The sequence below is a fragment of the Eschrichtius robustus genome, chromosome 1 (genome assembly GCF_028021215.1).
Source record: "Eschrichtius robustus isolate mEscRob2 chromosome 1, mEscRob2.pri, whole genome shotgun sequence".
In the NCBI taxonomy this organism is placed as follows: domain Eukaryota; kingdom Metazoa; phylum Chordata; class Mammalia; order Artiodactyla; family Eschrichtiidae; genus Eschrichtius; species Eschrichtius robustus.
Window position 1 is genome coordinate 124,103,992 of NC_090824.1, and position 21,668 is coordinate 124,125,659.

The 21,668-nt window shown below is 44.2% G+C and overlaps 1 protein-coding gene across 3 annotated transcripts in view; it reads left to right on the forward strand.

Annotated features, from left to right (window-relative positions):
• TLN2 (talin 2) overlaps nt 1-21,668 on the forward strand; it is a 456,139-nt gene that overhangs the window by 325,727 nt on the left and 108,744 nt on the right. Inside the window, exons 26-32 of one of the 3 annotated variants that reach the window (XM_068552880.1) lie at nt 281-415; nt 2,352-2,480; nt 4,658-4,796; nt 14,675-14,883; nt 15,777-15,896; nt 16,925-17,122; nt 18,167-18,306. In XM_068552880.1, coding sequence (XP_068408981.1) covers nt 281-415; nt 2,352-2,480; nt 4,658-4,796; nt 14,675-14,883; nt 15,777-15,896; nt 16,925-17,122; nt 18,167-18,306 — 1,070 coding nt within the window. The remainder of the gene's footprint in view (nt 1-280; nt 416-2,351; nt 2,481-4,657; nt 4,797-14,674; nt 14,884-15,776; nt 15,897-16,924; nt 17,123-18,166; nt 18,307-21,668) is intronic. The other 2 variants (XM_068552889.1, XM_068552896.1) reach the window with 2 other exon arrangements.

Sequence of the window (21,668 nt, forward strand, 5' to 3'; positions counted from 1 at the left end):
GAAGTGGGTCTCTTGTAGACAGCATGTATATGGGTCTTGTTTTCGTATCCATTCAGCCAGTCTGAAGACACATACTTTTTGTTTCAAACATTCCTAGAATGTACTGCCCTAGAGTATCTGATTTCGGTTGGAAATTTTGGGGGGAAACTCGATGGTTTTAATATTCCTTGTTTTAGGGCAAAGTAAGTTCTGGCTGATAAGGCGGCATTGCTGTTTGGGTCTCTACTCTCTGACTCTTGCTGCCCAGGAGCTGTCTTACTTTCAGCTTTTCTCTCCACAGCCTGGAAGCAAGATGGTGTCCTCTGCTAAAGCCGCAGTGCCCACTGTCAGCGACCAGGCTGCGGCCATGCAGCTGAGCCAGTGTGCCAAGAACCTTGCCACCAGCTTGGCAGAGCTGCGTACCGCCTCGCAGAAGGCAAGTGGACCCTTGTCACGGCAGTTAGCTTGTCAGGAGTGGAGCTTTTAATTCCTTACTGTTGGTGTGACCAGGGTGCTCCCCAGGGCCTGCACACTGCCTGGCATATTTCTTGGTGCAGTTGTCCCTTTCATCTGCTTGACCACTAAATATGCTCATGTGGATTGGCTTTTGCCACTTTTAGCCGCTATTTCCTCGACTTAGTTATCACCTTCTGGTTACAGATGACTTTGGTTAAACTATGCTAAGTTGCCTACTTTCCCTCCTCCCCTGCCATGGGACAAGCAATGATCTATTTCTCACAGTCTTAGGGGAGACTGGTCATCAGTTTCTTGGTGCCAGGTAAACTGTGGGCATAGTAAGTGATCATATCTTCCAGGTGTTATCTTGTGAACTTAATAACATTATTTAGGCAGCAAATCTGTTTTGGAGGATCATCTATGTTATCTTTGCCCTGAAAGGTTTCCACCTCTTAAATGGGAGCATTCACCTTAACAAGTTCCTCAATAGAACAGAATTGGGGATTAATGCATTTCTGTCTCTGGGATGTGTTAATTACCAAAGGGCCTCATTACTGTACTGTTTGATGTGGTATTAGCATGGAGTTCTAGCATGAATTCATTTTTCCTCATTGTAACAATCCCTTTATAGAAACAGGCAGCCTCATATATGAGCAAGGGAAGAAGGTTAGAAGCTGATTTGAATTTGTAATATAAACAGTGCACTACATCACCAAAGAAAAATATCTAGAGTTTTAGGTTATATCTAATAAAAAAGTTATTTTGAGCTCTCTTTCTCAAAGAGAGGTCCAGGGACCATCTGCACTGGAGTCACATGGGGGCATTTAGAATGCAGGTTCCTGGGCCTCACCTCTGAGCACCCCAGTCAGAATCTCCGGTCATAGAGCACAAACATCTGCATTTTCACAAGTCTCCTCAGTGACTGAACGACACACCCACGCCCAACAACTGCTTTGGAACAGTGAGCCCCGAAGTGGGGCTCAAGCAACGCTGTGCACTGGGTTCAGGAAGACTCTGTGAGAGCTTTTTATGATTTTAGTATATAGTGTAAGGGTTAAGAATACAGGCTCTAAAATCAGACCACCTGCATTCAAATTCTCACCTTGCCATTGACTAATTTTGTGACCTGGGCAAGTTAATTAACCTCTCTTTGCCTCAGTATTGTCACCTAGTAATAGTCACGCATAGAAATCAATCAAATAGTGTGTACTGCTGCTGTTGTTACTATTATGTAAAAAGGAAAGAAGTTAAGATACACCAGTATTTAATATACTTGTATGTGTATAATTTACTAACATTTACGTGTATAATTTATTAACATGCGTGTTGGGGGTGTGTGATCAAAGCATTTGGAGACCGCTGTTCGAGATGATCACAAGAATGAAGCAGGTTTTTTAAAAGTTTTTATTAAGGAAAAAAATCTTTCATAGCCTTCAGCATGGAACGATAATGGTTTACAATCTAGAAATTTGTAAAGAGATTCAGTAAGGTTGACATAGACTTGTCTGTAGAGTCCTGGGTTCATTGGTTTGTTCGTTCCTTCATCCACCCCATGCTTCCCAAGTTTTTGTGTGCACACATACTGTGCTAGGTGCCCCATGTCTAGAACCCAGACACAGTGAATAAAGATCCTCTTAGTTTGAGAGGTAATGCATTTCAGATATAAACAGCTTCAAGGAAAATTCAAGTATATCCAGTTATGAGACACACATAATTGATTATTTAGGGAACTTAGGACTGAGGTCCTGATTGAGCATGATTTTGTGCTCTCAGGAAATGCTTGTTACCCCTGCTTCCTATTGCTAGATTTGGAGAGTTGTTGGTTATATCGAGAAAGGCATTTCATATGTTGCAAGGTACTAGGGATGCTTTTCCCAAGCAGACTGTTGTGCACATACTCCCAACTCTGTTGACAGGCCCATGAAGCCTGTGGTCCCATGGAAATTGATTCAGCACTGAGCACCGTGCAGACCCTGAAGAGTGAACTGCAGGATGCCAAGATGGCTGCCGTGGAGAGTCAGCTGAAGCCACTCCCAGGGGAGACGGTAGGAGATGCTGGTGGCAGCTGGGGCCTGGGGCTCTACCTCTGTTAGGATGTCAAGACATTTTTAGAGTTGGGGGGAGGGGTGGTCAGTGTGTCTCAGTTTCAGGTGTTTTTAATGCAAAGCCCTAGGATAGCCACATTTCTCTAGAACAGTGTGATGATAGACATGGCCCTGTGTGTACCTGCCTGGGGTGTGGCTGGGCATGACCAGGCATCAGTTCCTATTCATCCCTCTTTTCCATAAACAAGACCTGCTGGCGTTTGAGGCCAGTGCTCTAATCCTGCAGCCTTTTTCTGAAAAGAATGCCCAGTGCAGCTGGAGGAGCTATGTTTAGATCTAGGAGTTCTGGCTTCTTGGTCCAGGTTGTGTCATCCACTAGCTGTAGGCAAGTCCCAGTCTCCTCTATGTCTAAAGTATTTTATCTATGAAATGGGTGGCAATTAAGTTATAAAGATAAACACAGAATATATTTTCAACAGTCATGTTTTAAAAAAAAAAAAAAAAATTTCCGTAGTGCAAGGCACTGGGGTGGGCAATGGCAAAGCACTTTACTCTAGTAAAGCCACAACAGCAAGTGGGATGTTGGCTCCAGAAATCTAATTTGATCACGTTATGATACCTCCTGATGCCTGTGCCAGGGTTTTCTTGGCTAAAATTTTACCAGTCGTCCTCATTTGTGTGTACCTCCTTTCCCTCACTCCTGAACGTTACTAATAAAATAGCTTCATTTATTAAGCACCTGTTATGCAGTGTGTACACACACAGTCAGCCTAGTTTATCCTGATAGTAACCTAATGAACAAGTGTTGTTCACTCCATTTTACAGCTGAAAAAAAAGAGGTGCCCTGTTCTCCTCAATGTTACCTGGCAGTCAGCATCAGAACCACGGGTTGAACCCAGATCTATAGGACTCCAAAACCCATGCCTTGATCTTTCACACTGAGAACTTTTACTCTTAACTACTGCTGCTCTTTGGATAAAAACTGAAAACTTTTAGGGTATAAAAGGACTACCAGAGCATCTAATTTACCATTGAACAATGCCTGGTACATAGGAAGCACTCGGAAAATATTTGTGAAATCAAGCTACCCCTAATTGTAAAAACCAGGAAACTCAGGAAGTCACTTAACTAAGGTGCCCCGGCTAAAGAGAAAGTCGGTATTGGCTCCTGGGCCAGCAGCTTTGCAAAGTGGTCCAGGTATCCCTTTGCAGACTTCTGTGCTCCAGGAGCCCATGACACATATTCTGCCTTCACATAAAACCACCAGTCAGTTAGAATGCAAGAAACATCATGTAATTTTTAAAGAAATCGTTTGCCCTAAACAAATGTGTGTACTGTGTCATACTGTTGGCTACAGTGGACCAGGCTCTGTTTTTTACTTGAAGGAAATGCCTCTCTTAGGAAACATGTTGTGGGGTTAAAACTGCATGCATTTCCTGAGGCTTTTCTGAACTCTCGCAGTGCACCCGAAAGTTCTCTTCCAAAATGTTGTCCTCATCTAGTAATTGAATAATTACCCTTACCCTAGGCCTTTATTGACTTTATTCTCTGAATTATTTATTCCGTTGACAAAGCAAGATGACGTGCTCGTCCTGGGAAGCAAGCTCTTTGCCCGTTTTCATAATCTCATTTACCATTCCAAACCTCTATTCCTATTGCATTTCCTTCTGGTTAAAACTCCGCAAAGTATAACGATCAAATTGAACAATGTTAATGGTCCCACGTGCCAGGAAGGTGGAACAGCTGGATGTCTGCCCACTTCCTGCCAAGGCACAATTAATTCTCACTAAGGATTTGTTGCAGACTTTCTGAATTAGCTTCTGAAAGCATAATACTAATAGCTACCATTTGTTGAGTACCTACATTAACTCTCTGAAAACCTTCTGAGCTAGATACTGTGATCTCAGGACACAGAGACTGGGAGAGTTCAGTGACTTAACCCAATCTCTCACAGCTAGCAAGTGTGGGAAGGAAGCAGAGGGCAGGGTGTGAACTCATTTGTTTATCCTGAAGCCTGGGTTCTTTCCCCTCTATCACCCTACTTCTTCTTAGTGCCATTGGTGTATTAGGTGGGAAAGAGTTGAGGCCCAAAGTTTGATCTGCATTATTTGGGGGCTAAGACTTTAGTGGATGATTTGCCTCTTCTAAGCTGTCTTCCTCCTTGAATATTCTTACAGCTGGAAAAATGTGCTCAGGACCTGGGAAGTACATCTAAAGCAGTGGGCTCCTCCATGGCTCAGCTCCTGACCTGTGCTGCTCAAGGCAATGAGCACTACACAGGTGAGACTCACACCCTTCGTGATGCCCTGAGGCCAGGTACAGACCACTAGGCTGGTGCGGGGAGTTTGTTGATTTGACAATGAACCTGACTTTTTTATTTCAGCAGTTCAACACACATTTTTCAAGCACTTTCAACATGCTTGTTACTGGGCTTGATGCTAAGCATACAAAGACTAATCAAATATGATTCCCCCAAACTATTTGAGTCACCCCTATTAGACTATAAGCAGATGGTAATTATAGACCTCTGCAACTGTGTATGTCTCTTGAAATCCCACTAAAGGAGAGAAAGAAAGAAAAAGTCAAAGAAAATGAGAGAGAAGAAAACAAATAAGATCTCAATGAAGTTGTCGAAGATGGAAGGAGACAGATGAGTGGTAACTGAGAGACCCCAATAAATAAAAACCTAAAGGTGTCCAGGGATAGGGAAGCCAACAGGAAACAAGCTGGTTGGTGCTGCAAAACTCTGGGAGGGTTTGAGCCCTGGAAGCGCCAGGTACCCCTGAACCAGGAGTACTGTATAAGGAACAGAATGTATAAGGAAAAATACCTGGTGATACAAAAAAAAAAAAAAGAATGTTATCATAGTAGGAAGTCTGTTTCTATCTAAAATGGAGACATCAAGAAGTTTCAGTATTAGCCCATTACTTGAAAATGAGAACTACATCAGGACTTCCCTGGTGGCGCAGTGGTTAAGAATCCACCTGCCAGTGCAGGGGACACAGGTTCGAGACCTGGTCTGGGAAGATCCCACGCGCCACGGAACAACTAAGCCCATGCGCCACAACTACTGAGCCTGCGCTCTAGAGCCTGTGAACCACAACTGCTGAGCCCACGAGCTGCAACTACTGAAGCCCGCGTGCCTAGAGCCTGTGCTCTGTGACAAAGAGAAGCCACTGCAATGAGAAGCCCGCGCACCACAACGAAGAGTAGCCCCTGCTCACCACAACTAGAGAAAAGCCCGCCTGCGGCAATGAAGACCCAACACAGCCATAAATAAATAATTAAATAAATCCATCCATCCATCCATCCATCCATCCATCCATCCATCAATCCATCAGAAGAAACCTTAAAGAACTGAGTGGCTCTATAAGTAGGAATCAGGTGAAGAGGAGATGGATTGTTGCTTTTGTTATATAGTAGTACGGCTTGAATATTTTTTTTTTTTGAAATATACATTACTATTAAAGAATAATATACATCCAGAGGAGAGCATAAGTCCTAAATGTGTATCTTCATGACTTATCCCAAATTGAATGCACCTGAAAAACCCCTACCAAGATCAAGTAATGAGCATTTTTTGGCATCCCAGGGGAATTGCTGGGTCTTAGGCTGTGCGGCCACTCAGCTACAGTCCTTCCTGCAGTATCTGAAAGTTCCACTTGTTCTACATCCTGGTCACCACATCTGCTTTGTCAATATTAGCCATTCTGTTGAGTGTGTAGTAGAATCACGTTATGGTTTTAGTTTGCGCGTCCCTGAGGAACAGTGCAGTTGAGGACATTTTCAGTTTATCAGGCATTTGGATACCTTCTTTTGTGAAGCATCTCTTCATGTATCTTTTGCCCATTTTTTAAAACATGAGTTTTCTGCCTTTTCCTTATTTATTTGCAGGAGTTAGTTGTCACATATATATGTATTTCTTGTATCTCGTGGCTTACCTTTTCACTGTTTTAAAGGTGTTTCTTGATAAACAAAACTTAAATTTTATATAGTCCAATTTACACTTCTCCTTTATGGTTAGTGTTTTTGTGTCCGATTTAAAAATTTTGCTTCTCCAAGTCATGAAGATATTCTCCTCTGTTATAGTCTAAAGGCTTTGTTGTTTTACTTCCATATTTAGAACTACGATCCACCTGGAATGGAGTTTTATATGTGGGCAAACAGGGTCCTAGTGTAGTTGTTTTTGCACCAGGGCATCCGTCCATTTGACCCAGCACCACTTTCTGAAGTGACCCTCCTTTCCCCAATGGTCTTGAGGGCCATTTCATTATAAATTAAGGGCATAAATGTGAGTCAGTTTCTGAACTTTTGCTTCTTTTTCATTGCTTTAATTGCCTGGTCTTACCTTAGTACCATACTTTCCTAATCATTGCAGTTTTATACTAAGTGTTAATATCTGATAATGTGAGTCCTCTGACTTTGTTATTCTTCCTCAAGTTAGTGCTGACTTTCCTTGACCCTTTGTATTTCCACATCTATTTTAGAATCAGCCTGCCAATTTGTACCCTCCCCCCAAAAAAAACCCTTTCGCTTGTTTTTTTGTTTGTTTTTTGATCGGGGTTACCTGAATCTGGGGATAATTGAAATCTTTACTGAGTCTTCTAATCTGTGAATGTGGTATATCTCTACATTTATTTAGATTTCCTTTCTCTCAATACTGTTTTATAGTTTTTTGCATAGAAGTTTTTGTTTTCATTATAGTGTGCATCATAAATCTTGTCCCATCCTTTTACTTTCAGTTTTTCTCTATGCTTATATTTAATGCATGTGTATGCATGCATACCTATGCATATCATGTAGTTGTCCTTTCAGAGGGGGAGGAGTTGTTTGTTGGTGTGACAGTATTTTCCTTTCAATTGGAGTATTTGGTCTGTTTATATATAATGTAATTACTGATATATTGAGGTTTGAATTTGTCATCTTACTATTTCTTTTCTATATGTCCTACCTATCCTAGGTTCCTTTTTCTCTCCTTTCTTGCCTTCTTTCAGATTTATATGTGCTTTTTAAAATCTATTTCTCTTCCCTTGATTAGTTTATTAGTTGTACATTCACTGCCTATTCTTGAACAATTTTTTAGAAGTATAATATAAGTTAGCATGTTTACCTCTTCCTGGACAGTGCAAGAATCTTGGGACACTTAAACTTCATTTACCTTTCTTCCAACTCATTCATTGTTGTTGAGTGCTTTAATTCTACATATATTTAACCTCCTCAATACCGCCTCAAAGTTGTTTCATAGTCAGTATTGATTAAATGCTCCTCCATATTGACCTTTCCATTGCTGTTCATTCCTTTCTGCATCGCAATGTGTTTCCACCTGGGATTATTTCCTGTCTGCCTAAAGAACTCCCTGCATTAATTCCTTTAGTGTGAGTCTGCAGTGACCAATTCTTTCAGTTGTTGTTTGTTTAAAAATGCCTTTGTTTAGCCTTTATTTTTGGTAGATAATTTTACGTATTGTAAAATTTTAGGTTGGCAGTTATTTTCTTCCAGCATTTGAAGATGTTATTCCGTTGTCAGCATTTGAAGATGTGTCTTCTGGCTTCCTTTATTTCTGTTGTGAAGTCAGCTGTCACTTTACTCTTCCACAGGTAATGTGGTTTTAGTTTTCCCCTCTACTACTCGTTTTTTGAATTTTCTCAGTCTTTGGTTTTCAAGCACTGTGCCTAGAGGAGTTTTGTTTTGTGTCGTTTTGCCTATTTATCCCACTTTGGGTTTTAGTACTCCTTAAAGATGGGATTTGCTGTCTTAGATCAGTTTTGGAAAACTCTCAACCGCTATATCTTCAAATGTTGCTTCTGTCCCATTTTTTTCTCTCCTCTTTGTACACTCCAGTTACCCCCATGTTAGATATTTTCACTGTTTTGTGTGTCTCCTATGCTCTTTTCTATATTGGCCATAATTTTTCTTCTCCATGCTTTATTCTGTGTGGGGTTTTTTTTGGATTTATCTGCAGCTCACTAGTCCTCCTACCTTCGAACTCTTCTATTGAGTTTTTAATTTTAAATGTCATATTTTTCAGTTTTATAATAACCTTTTGATGGCTTTCTTGTACTTTCCATTTCTCTGCTGAAATTCTCTATCTCGTCGTCTAATTTCTTCAACATAGTTTTTACATTTACTTAAAGTCCAGGTTCAATAACTCCAATGTCGGGATCACTTACGGGCGTCTTGTTATCTGTTTTGTTTTCTGTTTTTTTTTTTCTCTTCTTGGTTTTCAACTATTGACCTTATCTCCTGATGTTTCTGATTTTTTTTAAATTTAATGCTAATCATTGGTATTTACATTGTAGAAATAATTTGAGGCTCTAGATTGTGTTTTCTTCCGTACAGAGGATTAATCTTTTATTTTAGCAGGTGGTTAAAAAAGGAGAAGATCACCATAATACGAGCGGAACCGAACTGATTGGATATTGCAAAGTCCATTTCCAGTTTACCTTGTAGGGTGTAGCTCTTTGTGCCTCCTGTCTAAACATCTGTGATGTTTATGAGGGCCATTCTGATTGTTGAGCTCAGAACTATGCTTCTTTTATCTTCCCATCCCCATGCGATTTCAGAAAGTTTTGCTCAGCCTCTCAGTTTCTGGGCAACAGTTTACAAATTAGAAAATGCCTTGAGGGGGAAAGCAGTGTTGTACTCACTTCTCTGTACTTTCTTTCTCTTCCAAGGTCTTGGCTTTCTTTACCTTGGTTCCTTGGTATCTCTCCAGTGCCTTCAAACAGATGTTTTGTCTATATTTTTCCAGAGTTTCTAGTTGTTTCTCTGAGGGGGGAGGGTTCATCTGCAATAAGTTATTCTTTCCATCGCTATAAGGAAAATCCTCTTTGGTTCTTCAAAAACTGTGTATATTTATTACTTTGAAAATAAGAGCACAATAGGAGCACAAAAAGAGTTATCACGGCATAGTGTAACATAGTACCTACAACAGTAAGAATGTACAATTCTGTCCTCATGAGAGGGTGAGGGAACGTTCCAAAGCAGAACTGACACCTGATCCGGGTTTTAAGGATTATTACGACTCACTTAGCATTCAAGGAGAAAGAAAAGTATATGTAAATTCTTAAAAGCTTAGGGCATATGAGAGATGTAGTTTCAAGAATTTCTACACATTCCTGAAATCTTGCCAGATTTTGTGTAGATGATGAAATGGATTTTTAATGAAGGAAAGACTGCTTTACAAGTTGCATCATCCAATACTGATAACATCCAGGATGACAGACTGTCTAGTTGATGTCTGAAAAACAGCCTAGAAGTAGCCCCATTTCATTTTGGCAGGCACCAACTAGGTGGTGGTGGACTTGGGAACAGCATATGTGAAGTCCCAAAGGCAGGAGAAGAAGGCTGATGAAATGAAGTGAGAAGGATCCAAGTAAAAGGCAAGGAGGTAGGGAGTAAGAAGATAAGGCTGGGAAGGTCGGCTGGGGTCAGATCTTAAAAGGCCTCATAAGCCAATTTAAATAAATTGAAATTGAAGCTCAGAGCATGTGAAAATACTGAAGAATTTGCGTCTGTGGACACAGTCTCGATCGCCCTTAATGCACTTTGCCCTTCTTTTCATGCGCTGATAAATTGGAGGGAAACAAAGTTGGAGGCAGGGAGACCAGTGAGAAGGCTGTTGCATTCATCCAGGTAAGAGTTGTTAGTGGCCTATAGTGGAGATGAAGGATGGACTAAAGAAAAAGAGACCTCACAGTTGTTGGTGATGGATTAGAAGTTGGTAGGAATGGGAATAAGGAAAGCAACACAGACAGCTCTAAGTTTAGCCTGATAGCTGAACGAAGAGTTGTATGAATCACTGTGATGGAGACACAGGGTCATTGGCAGGCATGTTGAGGGCTGGAGTTTAGGGATGCCAGGTTCAACTTTATTATTATTATTATTTTTTTTTTTTTTTTGGCTGCCCTGGGTCTTCGTTGCGGCACACGTGCTTTTCGTTGCGGCATGTGGGCTTCTCTGAGTTGTGGCACGTGGGCTCGGTAGTTGCAACTCATGGGCTTAGTTGCCCCACAGCATGCGGGTCTTAGTTCCCTGACCAGGGATCGAACCCACATCCCCTGCATTGGAAGGCGGATTCTTAACCACTGGACCACCAGGGAAGTCCCAGGTTCAACTTTAAATGGATTCAATTTGAAATCCCTGCAGGATATCCACAGAGAGGTGCCCATTAGGCAGCTGGATATTTACCTCTGGAACTCAGTAGAGAAGTCTGGACTGGAGATAAATATTTCTAAATGTTTAATAAAATGATAATGATTGAAACCATGGGGGTAGTAGCTAAGTTTACCTAAGGGAGAGTGGTAGAGTGAGAACAATTTTATCAGATACAACCCTATGGAACCCAAGTATTTCAGGAGAAGGCTGAGCGTTATAAATCCTTGAAAGAAACGAGAACATGCAGCCTTGGAGAGACCATGGAAACCAGGAGAGAGGGATGTCTCTCGACTCACAGAGATAATTGCTGCCTGGAAAGACACTGCAGAGAGGGACTTAAGAAGCATCCACTGGCTTAAGGAAAAACAAGGTCACTGCTCTCCCTGTTGAAGGCAATTACAGGAAAGTTGAAGAATGGATGGGAAGCAGGGAGAGAGCACGAGTGTGGACAGCTTCTCCCTGGGTGTCAGTTCCCTCGTCCACACCTAAGATGTGTGGGATACTCAGAAGTTAACACATGAGCTGCCACTGGACTAGCTTCTAATGCAGACGTGGTTTTATTTGACCAGTACAGTGTTCAAAATGCATTTCTTCTCGGCTGAGTACAGTTACATAGACAGAACCCTTTCCAGATCCTTTGGGACAGATTAAAAACTCTTGCATACTTGGTTTTTACCTTGTGAGCTTGATACGTGGTCTAATGCTGTCTACACACAATCTACGTGAATTCTGATCAGGAGTAATTACTATTACAAAGAATTCCCCTGTATTTCATGTGACTAATGTGTCTCCTTAAGACTGTTGCTGAATGTAATTTGAGATCTAGACGTCAGGAATACTGTGAACGTCCTCTGTGTCTTCCAAGGATTGTGGTTATTGAAGCAGGGAGTCTGCTTCAGTGTTTCCCACTGGCAGTTCTGGGGTGTGTTGCACCCTTGACTACAGGAACAATTTTGGGGGGGAGGGTGGTGATTGCTCGGAGATATAACTGATGATTCTCATCATTACCATTGAGAATATTGCTGTGAATTCAGCCACGTACAGCCTTGGATGTTCATTGGGCTGCCTGGCATCTGGTGGCCTTGTTTCATCCTTTTGTTGGTGTGGTTTCCACTTTCCGGGAAACCTAATCCCTCCAAAGAGGATTCTTGATGTGCCTTGAGATTTCATAGTGAGTCTTCAGCAGAAAACACGTGGGGTGGATATACCTTGGCTTTTGGAATTCTACTCTTCTGGTTTCTGCCTTTTGGAAAAATTGTCTGAGTCTATAAAAGGCTTTTCAGTAAACAATTTTTTCATGAACATGACTTTTCTAATTGCATATGATAAATGTTTTATTCTTCCAAAATAATACAACTCAAATAGAAATAGATTCAAGAGTCCACGTGGTAAAGAGGAAGGCAAGAGGAGAGGTCTAGAAATCACAGCCTAGAATTTTCAATGGTCACAGCTGTGATCTCAGCCTCTCCTATAACCTGTAGGAAACCGAGACCCAGAGGGAAAAGGCGGCAGCAGTTTAGTCCACACAGCTGGTCAGCAGCAGAGCTGGATGAGGTCTTAACCACACCTGGTGGGTGCCCTTCTGAGAAAGGATGTCCTTCCACCCTGTGCCAGAAGCTTCAGCATAATATGAATCGGGAGATTAGGTTTGACATAAGCACACTACCATGTATAAAATAGATAGCTACTGGGAACCTGCTGTATAGCACAGGGAGCTCAGCTCAGTGCTGTGTGATGACCTAGATGGGTGCAATACAGGGGGTGGGGGGAGGTCCAAGAGGGAGGGGATATAGATGATTCACTTTGTGGTACAGCAGAAACTAACACAACATTGTAAAGCAATTATACTCCAGTAAAAAACAAACAATAAAACCCTCCCTGATGTCTCCAAAAAAAAAAAAAAAAAAAAATGCAGTGACTCTTCTCTTTGGCTTTTTTCTCTCCTTCACCTTGGCTTTACTTATCTTTATGCTTTCTCCTCTGCCATATAAAACACTTTGTTTAAAATGTGTTCATTCCACATGCTGCGCTCGGAAGTGCCACGTGATAAGTGGTAAATTGGCAGCTTTGTAATTTGCCTTGATTAGATTGTAGAGTTATGTCCCAGTTATGTGACTTCCTAAATATTTACAGATGAGCCAGTCTGCAACGCTGGGAAGTTGTTTTATGGATCCCCAGGGCCTTTTGTGTTCTTTCTTATATTTCGGTGCCTCGTCCCTAGTAAAGAGAGGACCACCTGCCGCGTCTGTGCCCACTCGGCTGAAGCAGCGGCGGTAAAGACCACGCTCAGGGGTGCCTAGAGACCATCCAGCCGAAGGCTTTAGATATAGTCGCCTCAAAGTGTAGTGAGAGATTAAGTCATCTGTGAATTTTTCATGCGGATGTTGTATGTTCTAACAAGAATCCCTTGTAGTTCTCTATCCCAAAGAACACTGTGCAGAGTCTGACCCCGAAGTTAAGAAACTAAGAAACCTCAGATCTAAAGGTGTGTCCATGGACAAGATGCTTCTCAGCGCTGGGCCTCATCTGAAATGGTTCGATGAGATGAGCTTTGAGGCTGGCCATTCTGCGGTTCCCCAGGTTCTAGGAGCCTTTTGTTACGTGCCTTGGCATTTCCAGTCTCCTTCCTTTTCTTGGGTGCGCCAAGCACTAGGTACCATGTAGGAAGGCGCCTCTTCTTTCTATGGGAAGTGGCGCTGTAGTTTTTAAGGACTAGTTTATATTCATAGTTTATCGCCGAATCCCATCATCTTTAGAAGTGAATTTAAAGATGAGCAGGCACTTCGCAAAAGAGGATGTCCAAACAGCCACTGAGTGTATGAAAAAGTGCTCAACATCGTTGCTCACTGGGGATATAAGAATTAAACCTCAGTGAGGGACTTCCCTGGTGGTCCAGCGGTTAAGACTCCACGCTTCCACTACAGGGGGCATAGTTTTAATCCCTGGTCGGGGAACTAAGATTCCTGCATGCAGTACACCCACCAGAACTGGATAAAATAAAAAATCTAACACTAGTAAGTTTGGGCCAGGATGTAGAGCAACTGTAACTCTCATATAGTGCTGGCGGAGTGTATAATGGCAAAACCATTCTGAAGAAGTGTGGTAGTGTCCTCCAAAGCTAAATATATGCTTACTCTATGACCCAGCAAGTCAGCTCCTAGATTTAAATCCAAGAGAATATGTCTACCTAAACACAGGGATGAGAACTTTTCCGGTAGCTTTATTCATAATAGTCCGCACAGGAAACAATCCCCAAATGTCCAGCAACAGAAGAATGGATAAGTAGATGTTGCTGTGTTCCTATAATGGAATACGACACAGCAAGAAAAAAGCAATGTACTGCTATGCATAACAGCATGGGTGAATCTCACAGCATTATGGTCAGAGAAAGAAACCAGACACACAAGAATACATATAGTGTGGTTCCATCAACCCGTAGTTTAAGAACAGGTAAAACTAGTCTAAGGTGATAAAAGCTAGAATAGGGATTACTTCCAGTGTGAGAGGATATTGACTGGGAAAGGGCACAGGTGATGGAAATGTTCCGTCTCCACATGGATGGCAGATACGTGGGTGTACACATTGGTACAGATTCAGTGAGCTGCCCAGGGAGACTCGTTCACTTTGTTGCATGTAAGTTATGCCCCAATAAAAATGACTGGAAAGAAAAGTGCATTTGAATGGTTCATCTGTGAGTTTGATACTATGCACTTGGTATTTTAGGTCTAGGGACGGGGTAGTGGGAGTGACCGGAACCAGAGGGAAATGGTTTTTAGCGTGGCATTTGTTGTAACGTCCCTCTTGGAGCAGCCCAGAGCCAATGGCTTGAGCTACTTCTTTGAGAAGGACATCAATTCAAATTTTATAAAAAGCAATTTGGAGCCCACCTGTGCCAGGCACTGTCCAAGGATTCTCTCCTTCCTAGAAGGCTCTAGTCTAGAGGCTTACCCCCAAGTAAAAGTGTAACTTTTGGATGGAATCTAATAGAAAGTCTGGCGGGCTCTTTTTTTTTTTTTTTTTTTTTTTTTTATCCCCAGGGGTTGCTGCTCGAGAGACAGCCCAAGCTCTGAAAACGCTGGCCCAGGCTGCCCGGGGAGTGGCTGCATCTACGAGTGACCCCGCGGCTGTGCGTGCCATGCTAGATTCCGCCCGGGACGTGATGGAGGGCTCGGCCATGCTCATCCAAGAAGCCAAGCAGGCCCTGATCGCACCTGGAGATGCGGAGAGTCAGCAGAGACTAGCCCAGGTAAGGCCCAGAACTGGCAATCAAGGTCATCACTGAGGTGGACGCATGGACAGGCTGTTGCCCGGTGTGAGCAGTTTTGGAAGCCTTGCCTGGTAGCCCCCATAACGTGAGACGTGCTTAATTCCGTCAACAGAAAGTATGGGGGGCTTTGTTGAGACCTGCTGTTAGAACGTGAAGGACCTGGACACAGCATGTCTGTTTTGGGCCTGTGTGTGCTTACGTATATCCCTCCTCCTAGCCTGGGAGGTGAGGTAGATTTGCTTGGTTTAGCTACTCAGTGCTTTAAACTCTCTCTAGTTCCTCTTCAGATGATTCCTACCAGAGAGCGTAGACAGGGAGCCTCACACATCCTTAAAAGGCAGCGTGTGGGCAACTCCAAGTTGGTCTGGAAGTGCTCAGAACATTCCGCCTGCCCTTGGGCAGGGCGAGGTGTGGGATGATGGCACCAGAGGGTCGCTGAGCATAAGTCCATCCCAGGGCAGGCTAACTGTGATCCAAAGGGCTCAGGGCCTCCTTCCACCTCAGGACCTCTGCAGGGCTCTCTAGAAGGGAGCTATTTCTCTTCCTCTTGGTGTCGGATATCTTTGTTTCAGAACCTGACAGAATGTTCGGGAGTTGTATTTGAGCCACAGTCAGGACTTGGCCTGGCCTTGGGAGCAGGTAGGGTGTGCTGTATCACTGTGTCAGACCCTGTGCTAAGATAGGATGTTAACCCCAGTGAGAGGCCTAGATGAGGAGATTTATCGGTAAACAGTGTCACGTCCATGCTGGCAGATCAGTTCCCCATCTCTTCTAGCTCTGCATACTGTCAGTGCTCACTCCCAACACATGTGCAAGAATGTTTGCCCCGAAACCTGCTTTCTGATGGGACTTTTCTCCCTCTGTGTATTCAGGTGGCCAAAGCCGTCTCTCACTCCTTGAATAACTGCGTGAATTGCCTCCCTGGGCAGAAGGATGTGGACGTGGCCTTGAAGAGCATCGGGGAGTCGAGCAAGAAGCTGCTGGTGGACTCGGTGAGAGGTGTTGGCTCGGGAAGGGGCACCTGGGGGACTGGTCTCACCTTAGGTGTGGGTGGAGTCTCCTCCCCTCTAGGGGACCTCTGAGCAGCTAGCCTTTCCCTTAGGAGTCCTGTTTTTCCTGCGGATTTGCCTTTTCCTTGTTTTGCTTTCTGATCAGCCGAGTTCCCAGGTAGAGCTTCTAAAGTTGACTTTTTCTTTGAGCCCATGTTGCTGTTTGCTCTCGGGTCATCCCAGTAAGACAGGAATGGGGGGAGGGGGTATATGATCATCTAACTTCTTATCAGGACATCTCAGGCAGTGGCAATCAGGCGATAAAGGGATACAAGTGTGAGCAGTCTGTGGAATTTCACTTGGGGGCCTGTTCCCTTCCCTGTTTTGTGAGTCCCCTTTGCGGGTACTTGGCCTTGTTCATCTTTGGTTCTTCTCTGCCTGGTGCCTGGCATATACCAGGTATGCAAGCAATGGGTGTGGTGTGACTAATATCTAGCTTAACTCTCTGGAACTTTTCACAAACAGTTACAGTTCTGCTAGTGGCACTTCTGTGGAAAAGCTATTCAATATATTGTTAGCAAAGAACAACTGATGAATAAAATTGATGGCTATTAGTTTAGAAGACTAGGATTTAAAGTTTCATAGCATCTGCCTTTTAGTTCCAGAAAGCTAAACCTTTGAGAGTTTCCATCTGAGAAACCCAAGATAGAGTGCTGGCTCAGAGAGTGGATCCCGAGTCAGACTGCCCAGGTGTGAATCCTGGCTCTGCCACTTAGGAGGCCAGAAGCCTGAGGAAAGCTGTCCTTACCATTTTTAGATCCACTATGTCTAGCGCTGAATAGATGTTCAAGAGAATGTATATATTTTGAAGGTCAACCTTAACAAGGGCTCAGACCACACAGAGCCTTTTAGTCTAGATGACTCACAACTGCATCCCAGGAGAGTCTGTCTTCTTCCCTCTGCAACATACTACCTTTGTTTCTCCTACGCAAAGTAGAACTTCTCCTGCAACGTGCCTTCTCTTCCCATAGTTACCTCCGAGCACGAAGCCTTTCCAAGAAGCCCAGAGTGAACTGAACCAAGCAGCGGCCGATCTGAACCAGTCTGCAGGGGAGGTGGTCCATGCCACTCGGGGCCAGAGCGGAGAGCTGGCCGCAGCCTCCGGGAAGTTCAGTGATGATTTCGATGAATTCCTCGATGCCGGCATTGAGATGGCGGGCCAGGCTCAGGTGAGGCTGGTGTGGCTGAGTGGAGTTGACCCTTGCCCCTCTCGACTCTGGTGGACCGTCGGCCCCTGAGGCCAAGTGGCAAATAGGAGCAGGGAAGCTGTGAGCAGCCCACACCCTTACACTGTCTTTGCTGGTCAGAGAGCTCCATGAGCTCACAGGAATGGCATTCCCAAAGATGCTATTAGCTTATGTGTCAGGTTCTTCCTGGAGATGACGGATAACTTTTCCCACGATCCTCCAACAGAACTCATCATTTTATTTATGCTTTTTGGAGGGAGGGCAGCTCTGCATCCTATACTTCAAATGTGGTATAATACTGTAAAAACTCATGTATTTGAAGTTCGGGGAGTCCTTTTGAAAAGGCTGTGTCTGATCCTGAGTGTCAAGTGATTCAAACTTACCTCCTTCAGATGAACAGATAAACCCCTTGTTTAGGACAAGGGAGGGTGACTGGTCTGGTGTCAGCTTATGGAGCTGGTTTTTTTTTCTTTGCGAGCTCCTGTGAACTCCCTAAAAGTGGTACCCAGGGTGTTTTTTACTCTGTTATCTACAAAGGGTTGTTTCTCGGATGGCAGGCCAGGTGAGAAATGTATCCTTTCCAGAGTCGGGAGCTTCTGGGATGCAGTCAGCTCTAAATGTCCAGACAGTGACGGTCGTTTGTGCCAGGCTGAGACGGACAAGCCCCTTGATAACTCCAGCGTTGTTGAGCAAGATGCTGGAGTCGTGGCCCTGTCTGTGTGCTCTCTCGCTCGCTCTCTCCCTCCCGCCCGCATTCATGCCCACGCTTGTGAGACAGCACAGCTCTTGGCTGACCCACTAGGGCTGGATTTCTGTCCTGTTGTGTGCATCTTGGTCTGGATATCTGTTTGGGGAACGGTAGACACTGGGCAGAGTCTCGACAAGTTAGGCATCTGCAGACTAATTGGACTTAATGCAATCTAGACAGATAAGCTGCTTCCGTTTCAAGGTGCTGCTCCTAGCTCTGAATGCCGCCTAGGAGAAATGGACAGCCCCTAATTACTCTGGCTCCTTTTGACCTTCCAGACGAAAGAAGACCAGATCCAAGTGATAGGGAACCTCAAGAACATCTCGATGGCATCCAGCAAGCTGCTGTTAGCTGCCAAGTCTCTCTCTGTAGACCCAGGAGCACCCAATGCGAAAAATCTCCTGGCCGCAGCTGCAAGGTAAGAGTGGAACAAAATGGGCGTTCATGTGTGGTTAAATAACGTCAGTGTTTGCAAGATCCACCTGACGTCCTGCTGCTTTGCTGAGCGAAGAGGTAGTGCTGACCTTCTATTGTCAGAGTTGGAGGCGAGAGTGACAGAGATGCTGGTGTCTTATTAAATGGGCTCATTTGCATGCGCTTTCTCCACTAAAGATGCCTTCTGTCTCCTCTTAAAGCCTTTTCAGGAGGACTTGCTTAGCGTCTTAAGGCCCCCACTGATGTATAAACATAGTGGCTTAGATTTTTTTGAAAGTAGTATTACTATGTTTCAGATTATGGAAGTAATATAAGTTCATTAAAAAGAAATCAGAAGATGCTGAAAAGTATAAAAAAACCGACACTCAACTAGCCATTCAACATTTCTTGAGTCTTATTATGTGCCTGGCACCAATGTTAATTAGATGGATTTAAACATGTTCACTTCGTCATGTGCAGAAGGGCTCTAGCTCAGAATGAATGGGGTGGTGGGGAGGAGTAAATTGTTTTTGGAAATATGTTTAAACATGAATCTGAACTTGGGGTAAGGTCGACGTTCTTCTTTCCTGTTGTTTTCACCTGAGGAAGTGGGTCATACAAGACAATTTCTGCTCCAGGGCCACTCTGGCCATTTAGTTCAATAACTAGTGATGGAGTGCTGGTAGCTGGAGAAACTGCAGCGACAGCCCAGGAAAATTTTATATTGACAATCCCACATTCGTATTCCTGAACCGAGAGGGTAGGGTATTTTATTTTCCTGTGGCAGTGTTGGCCTGTTTTCGTAGCATTTCTTGATATCACTTTATATTTAGGAAAACTAACAGCAGTGAGAGATTAAATGCAGGACACTTAGGACACATAGCATAATTGGAAACATTTTGAAAATGTGCAGATTAGTGATTTTTAAAACGCATGGCTTGAATTCTGCTTAAGTTTTTTTAAACTTGGTTTTGTTTGCTTATTTGTTTTTTAATGTCTTTATCTCTCCTGGCTTTTTTTAAGTTGTTAGGATCAGGAGACCTGAATTCTAGTACAAGCTTTAGTGCTTGACTAACTAGCTAACCTTGGTCAGGTCACTCAACCTGTCTAAACTTTCCCATTTGCCAAATAGGGATGTGTGCAGATTACATTGTCCTTGAGCTCTGTTCAGTTCTCGATATATAAAGTAACATGGTACCACTGGTTAAAACCTGTCTCTGGTCTCATCTTTGCTTGTAGTGTTATTTATTTTTTATGGGGGGGTTAGGTAATTTCAGAGCAGTTGCCTTCAAAACCTTTGATTTTCTTCATTTATTCCCAGATACATAACTTTACCTTCAAACGATAGCTAGAGCCACTAGTTGATGGGAAAAATATCCTCACATCTCCCCACCTCCATCTTATGCTTTGTTTGTGATTGTTCCATTAGGTGAGTGCCCTCCTGGGGTCGTGGTGACGATGAAGAGGGACAGTGATGTCTTCTCTGTTGTGCAGCTGTTTCTGATCTAAAACCCTCTTAATCACTCTTTTTTCCTACAAACAACCTTTGGATAAGGCAACTAATGTTGCCAGGTATCTGAACTCAGATGTTTTTCATTATCTTAAATTTTTCACATCATTTCAAAATTACAGTTTCCAACTTAAAGCGTGTTGTCGACTCTCTTAAATTGTGGGAATGAGGGGAGAGTATAAATTGGCCTTTTCAAAGCCCAGTACAGCAGGGAATCCAGGACCTGAAAGCATGCTGCTGGTGTCCTGGCTCTGTGAGTGTCTGAACGCCCCCTGGTGGTGACATTGAGGAAGGGACCTGGAGGCAAGGTAAAAAAGCTTTCTTTGCCTCTGTCTGTCCTGGCTTTCAGCAGTTGACAGAATTCCCAGCCTGATGGTTTCATAGCCAAGTCAGCACTCAAGAATCATCACGTGAACTGATAGTCTTGGGCTGGAACAGCTGCAGGAAGTTGCTGGCCTATTCTCCTTGGCTTCTTGGCCCATGCTGGCAAGCTCTGCTCCCTGGGGTGATTTCCCAGCGGAAGCTCCAGCCAGGTCAAGTGAGTCAGGCAGCTCCCCTTGGAGGGTAAAGCTCTGCCCACCTGGGGTGCCTTCATTCATTCTCTTGTTACTTCATTTGTTCATTAAACAGATTTTTACCACATGCCTGATAAGGGCCCAGCCCAGCACTGGGTGCTGGGCACACACTGTAAGACTGGGACGGCCCTGGTAGACTTAGGACAGGGGGCACAATCAGGGCATGCCACCCTCATTCTGTCTGGGCCTCACAACAGTCCGGTGCATAAGTACCTTTGGAGTTGGGCAGCAGGGATCCGATTGCTCTCGTCCTCATCTTCAGTCCCACTGCCCTCCCTCTTCTTGAGACGGCCATGCCTGCCTGTCCTTCATGTGGATGTCCCCAGAGGCCCCAGAGATGCTACTGTGGGGACCCAGGCCTGGACCAACTCAGCCCCAACCTGCTCCTACATCAGCAGACTTGAACCCTTGCTTTGTTCTTTCTAGTCTCCGTGATTCTTCCTGCTTTAGGAAAAAGTGGTTTACTTCTGGGAGAGCAGTAGAGTGTGTGTGCTTTTCCCTCTACTCATCATTCTGCATCTGAGCCCAGGTACATCTGAGGAAGCTGGTCCCTTGGTTTCTGATGTTCATGGGGAGGAAGTCATTTTCTGTTGAGTTCCTGGCTTGTTTGTCTTCTTTCTGTGTAACTGCTTGGCTCTGGCTCTTTTCTGGAAAGTTGGGTGGAGCTAGAGGCCCTTTGTCAACCGTTCATCAGGCTTTTCCCTGCCTGGGGGCTGGTCTGATGCTCCCTGAACTTAGTTAAGGAAGTGGAAAACCAGTTGGCAGTGGCAAAAGGAGGAAGTGCCCTAACTCTGAGCACCTCCCCAAGCTGCTGAGCACACCACAGTCACCCTGGCCAGAAGGACTCCCGGGCTGAAGACTTGACGCCCACAGCTGCCAGCATCAGGGCCAGGTGTTCAGCTGCTTTCCAGTCCCCTGAGGGCTCCCTAGGACCTTGCAAGAGGCGCCTCTTCCCGGACCACCCTTTGCTTTGAAGTTCCTGCCAGGCAGGAGTCTTCCTGTCTCCAGAGATGGAGAAAAAGGATGTCCCAGCAAGCAGCACTTCCATGCTGTGAAGTAGAAAAATGTACACTGGGCCTTCTTCTGTCTCTTGGTCTCCTCTAGAATGTTCCGTTCCCGTAATCCAAATCAGGATCTCGCTGAGCCCTGACTTTCCAATTGCTCTGGTCCATGTTGGGCCCTCCTTCATAGTCAGAACCCATGCCCACGGTCGAGGCTTTCATTTTCTTTCTTTCACTCCCAGCGAGCCCTGCCTGTGTCTGGCTGATCCTGTCTGGTGTC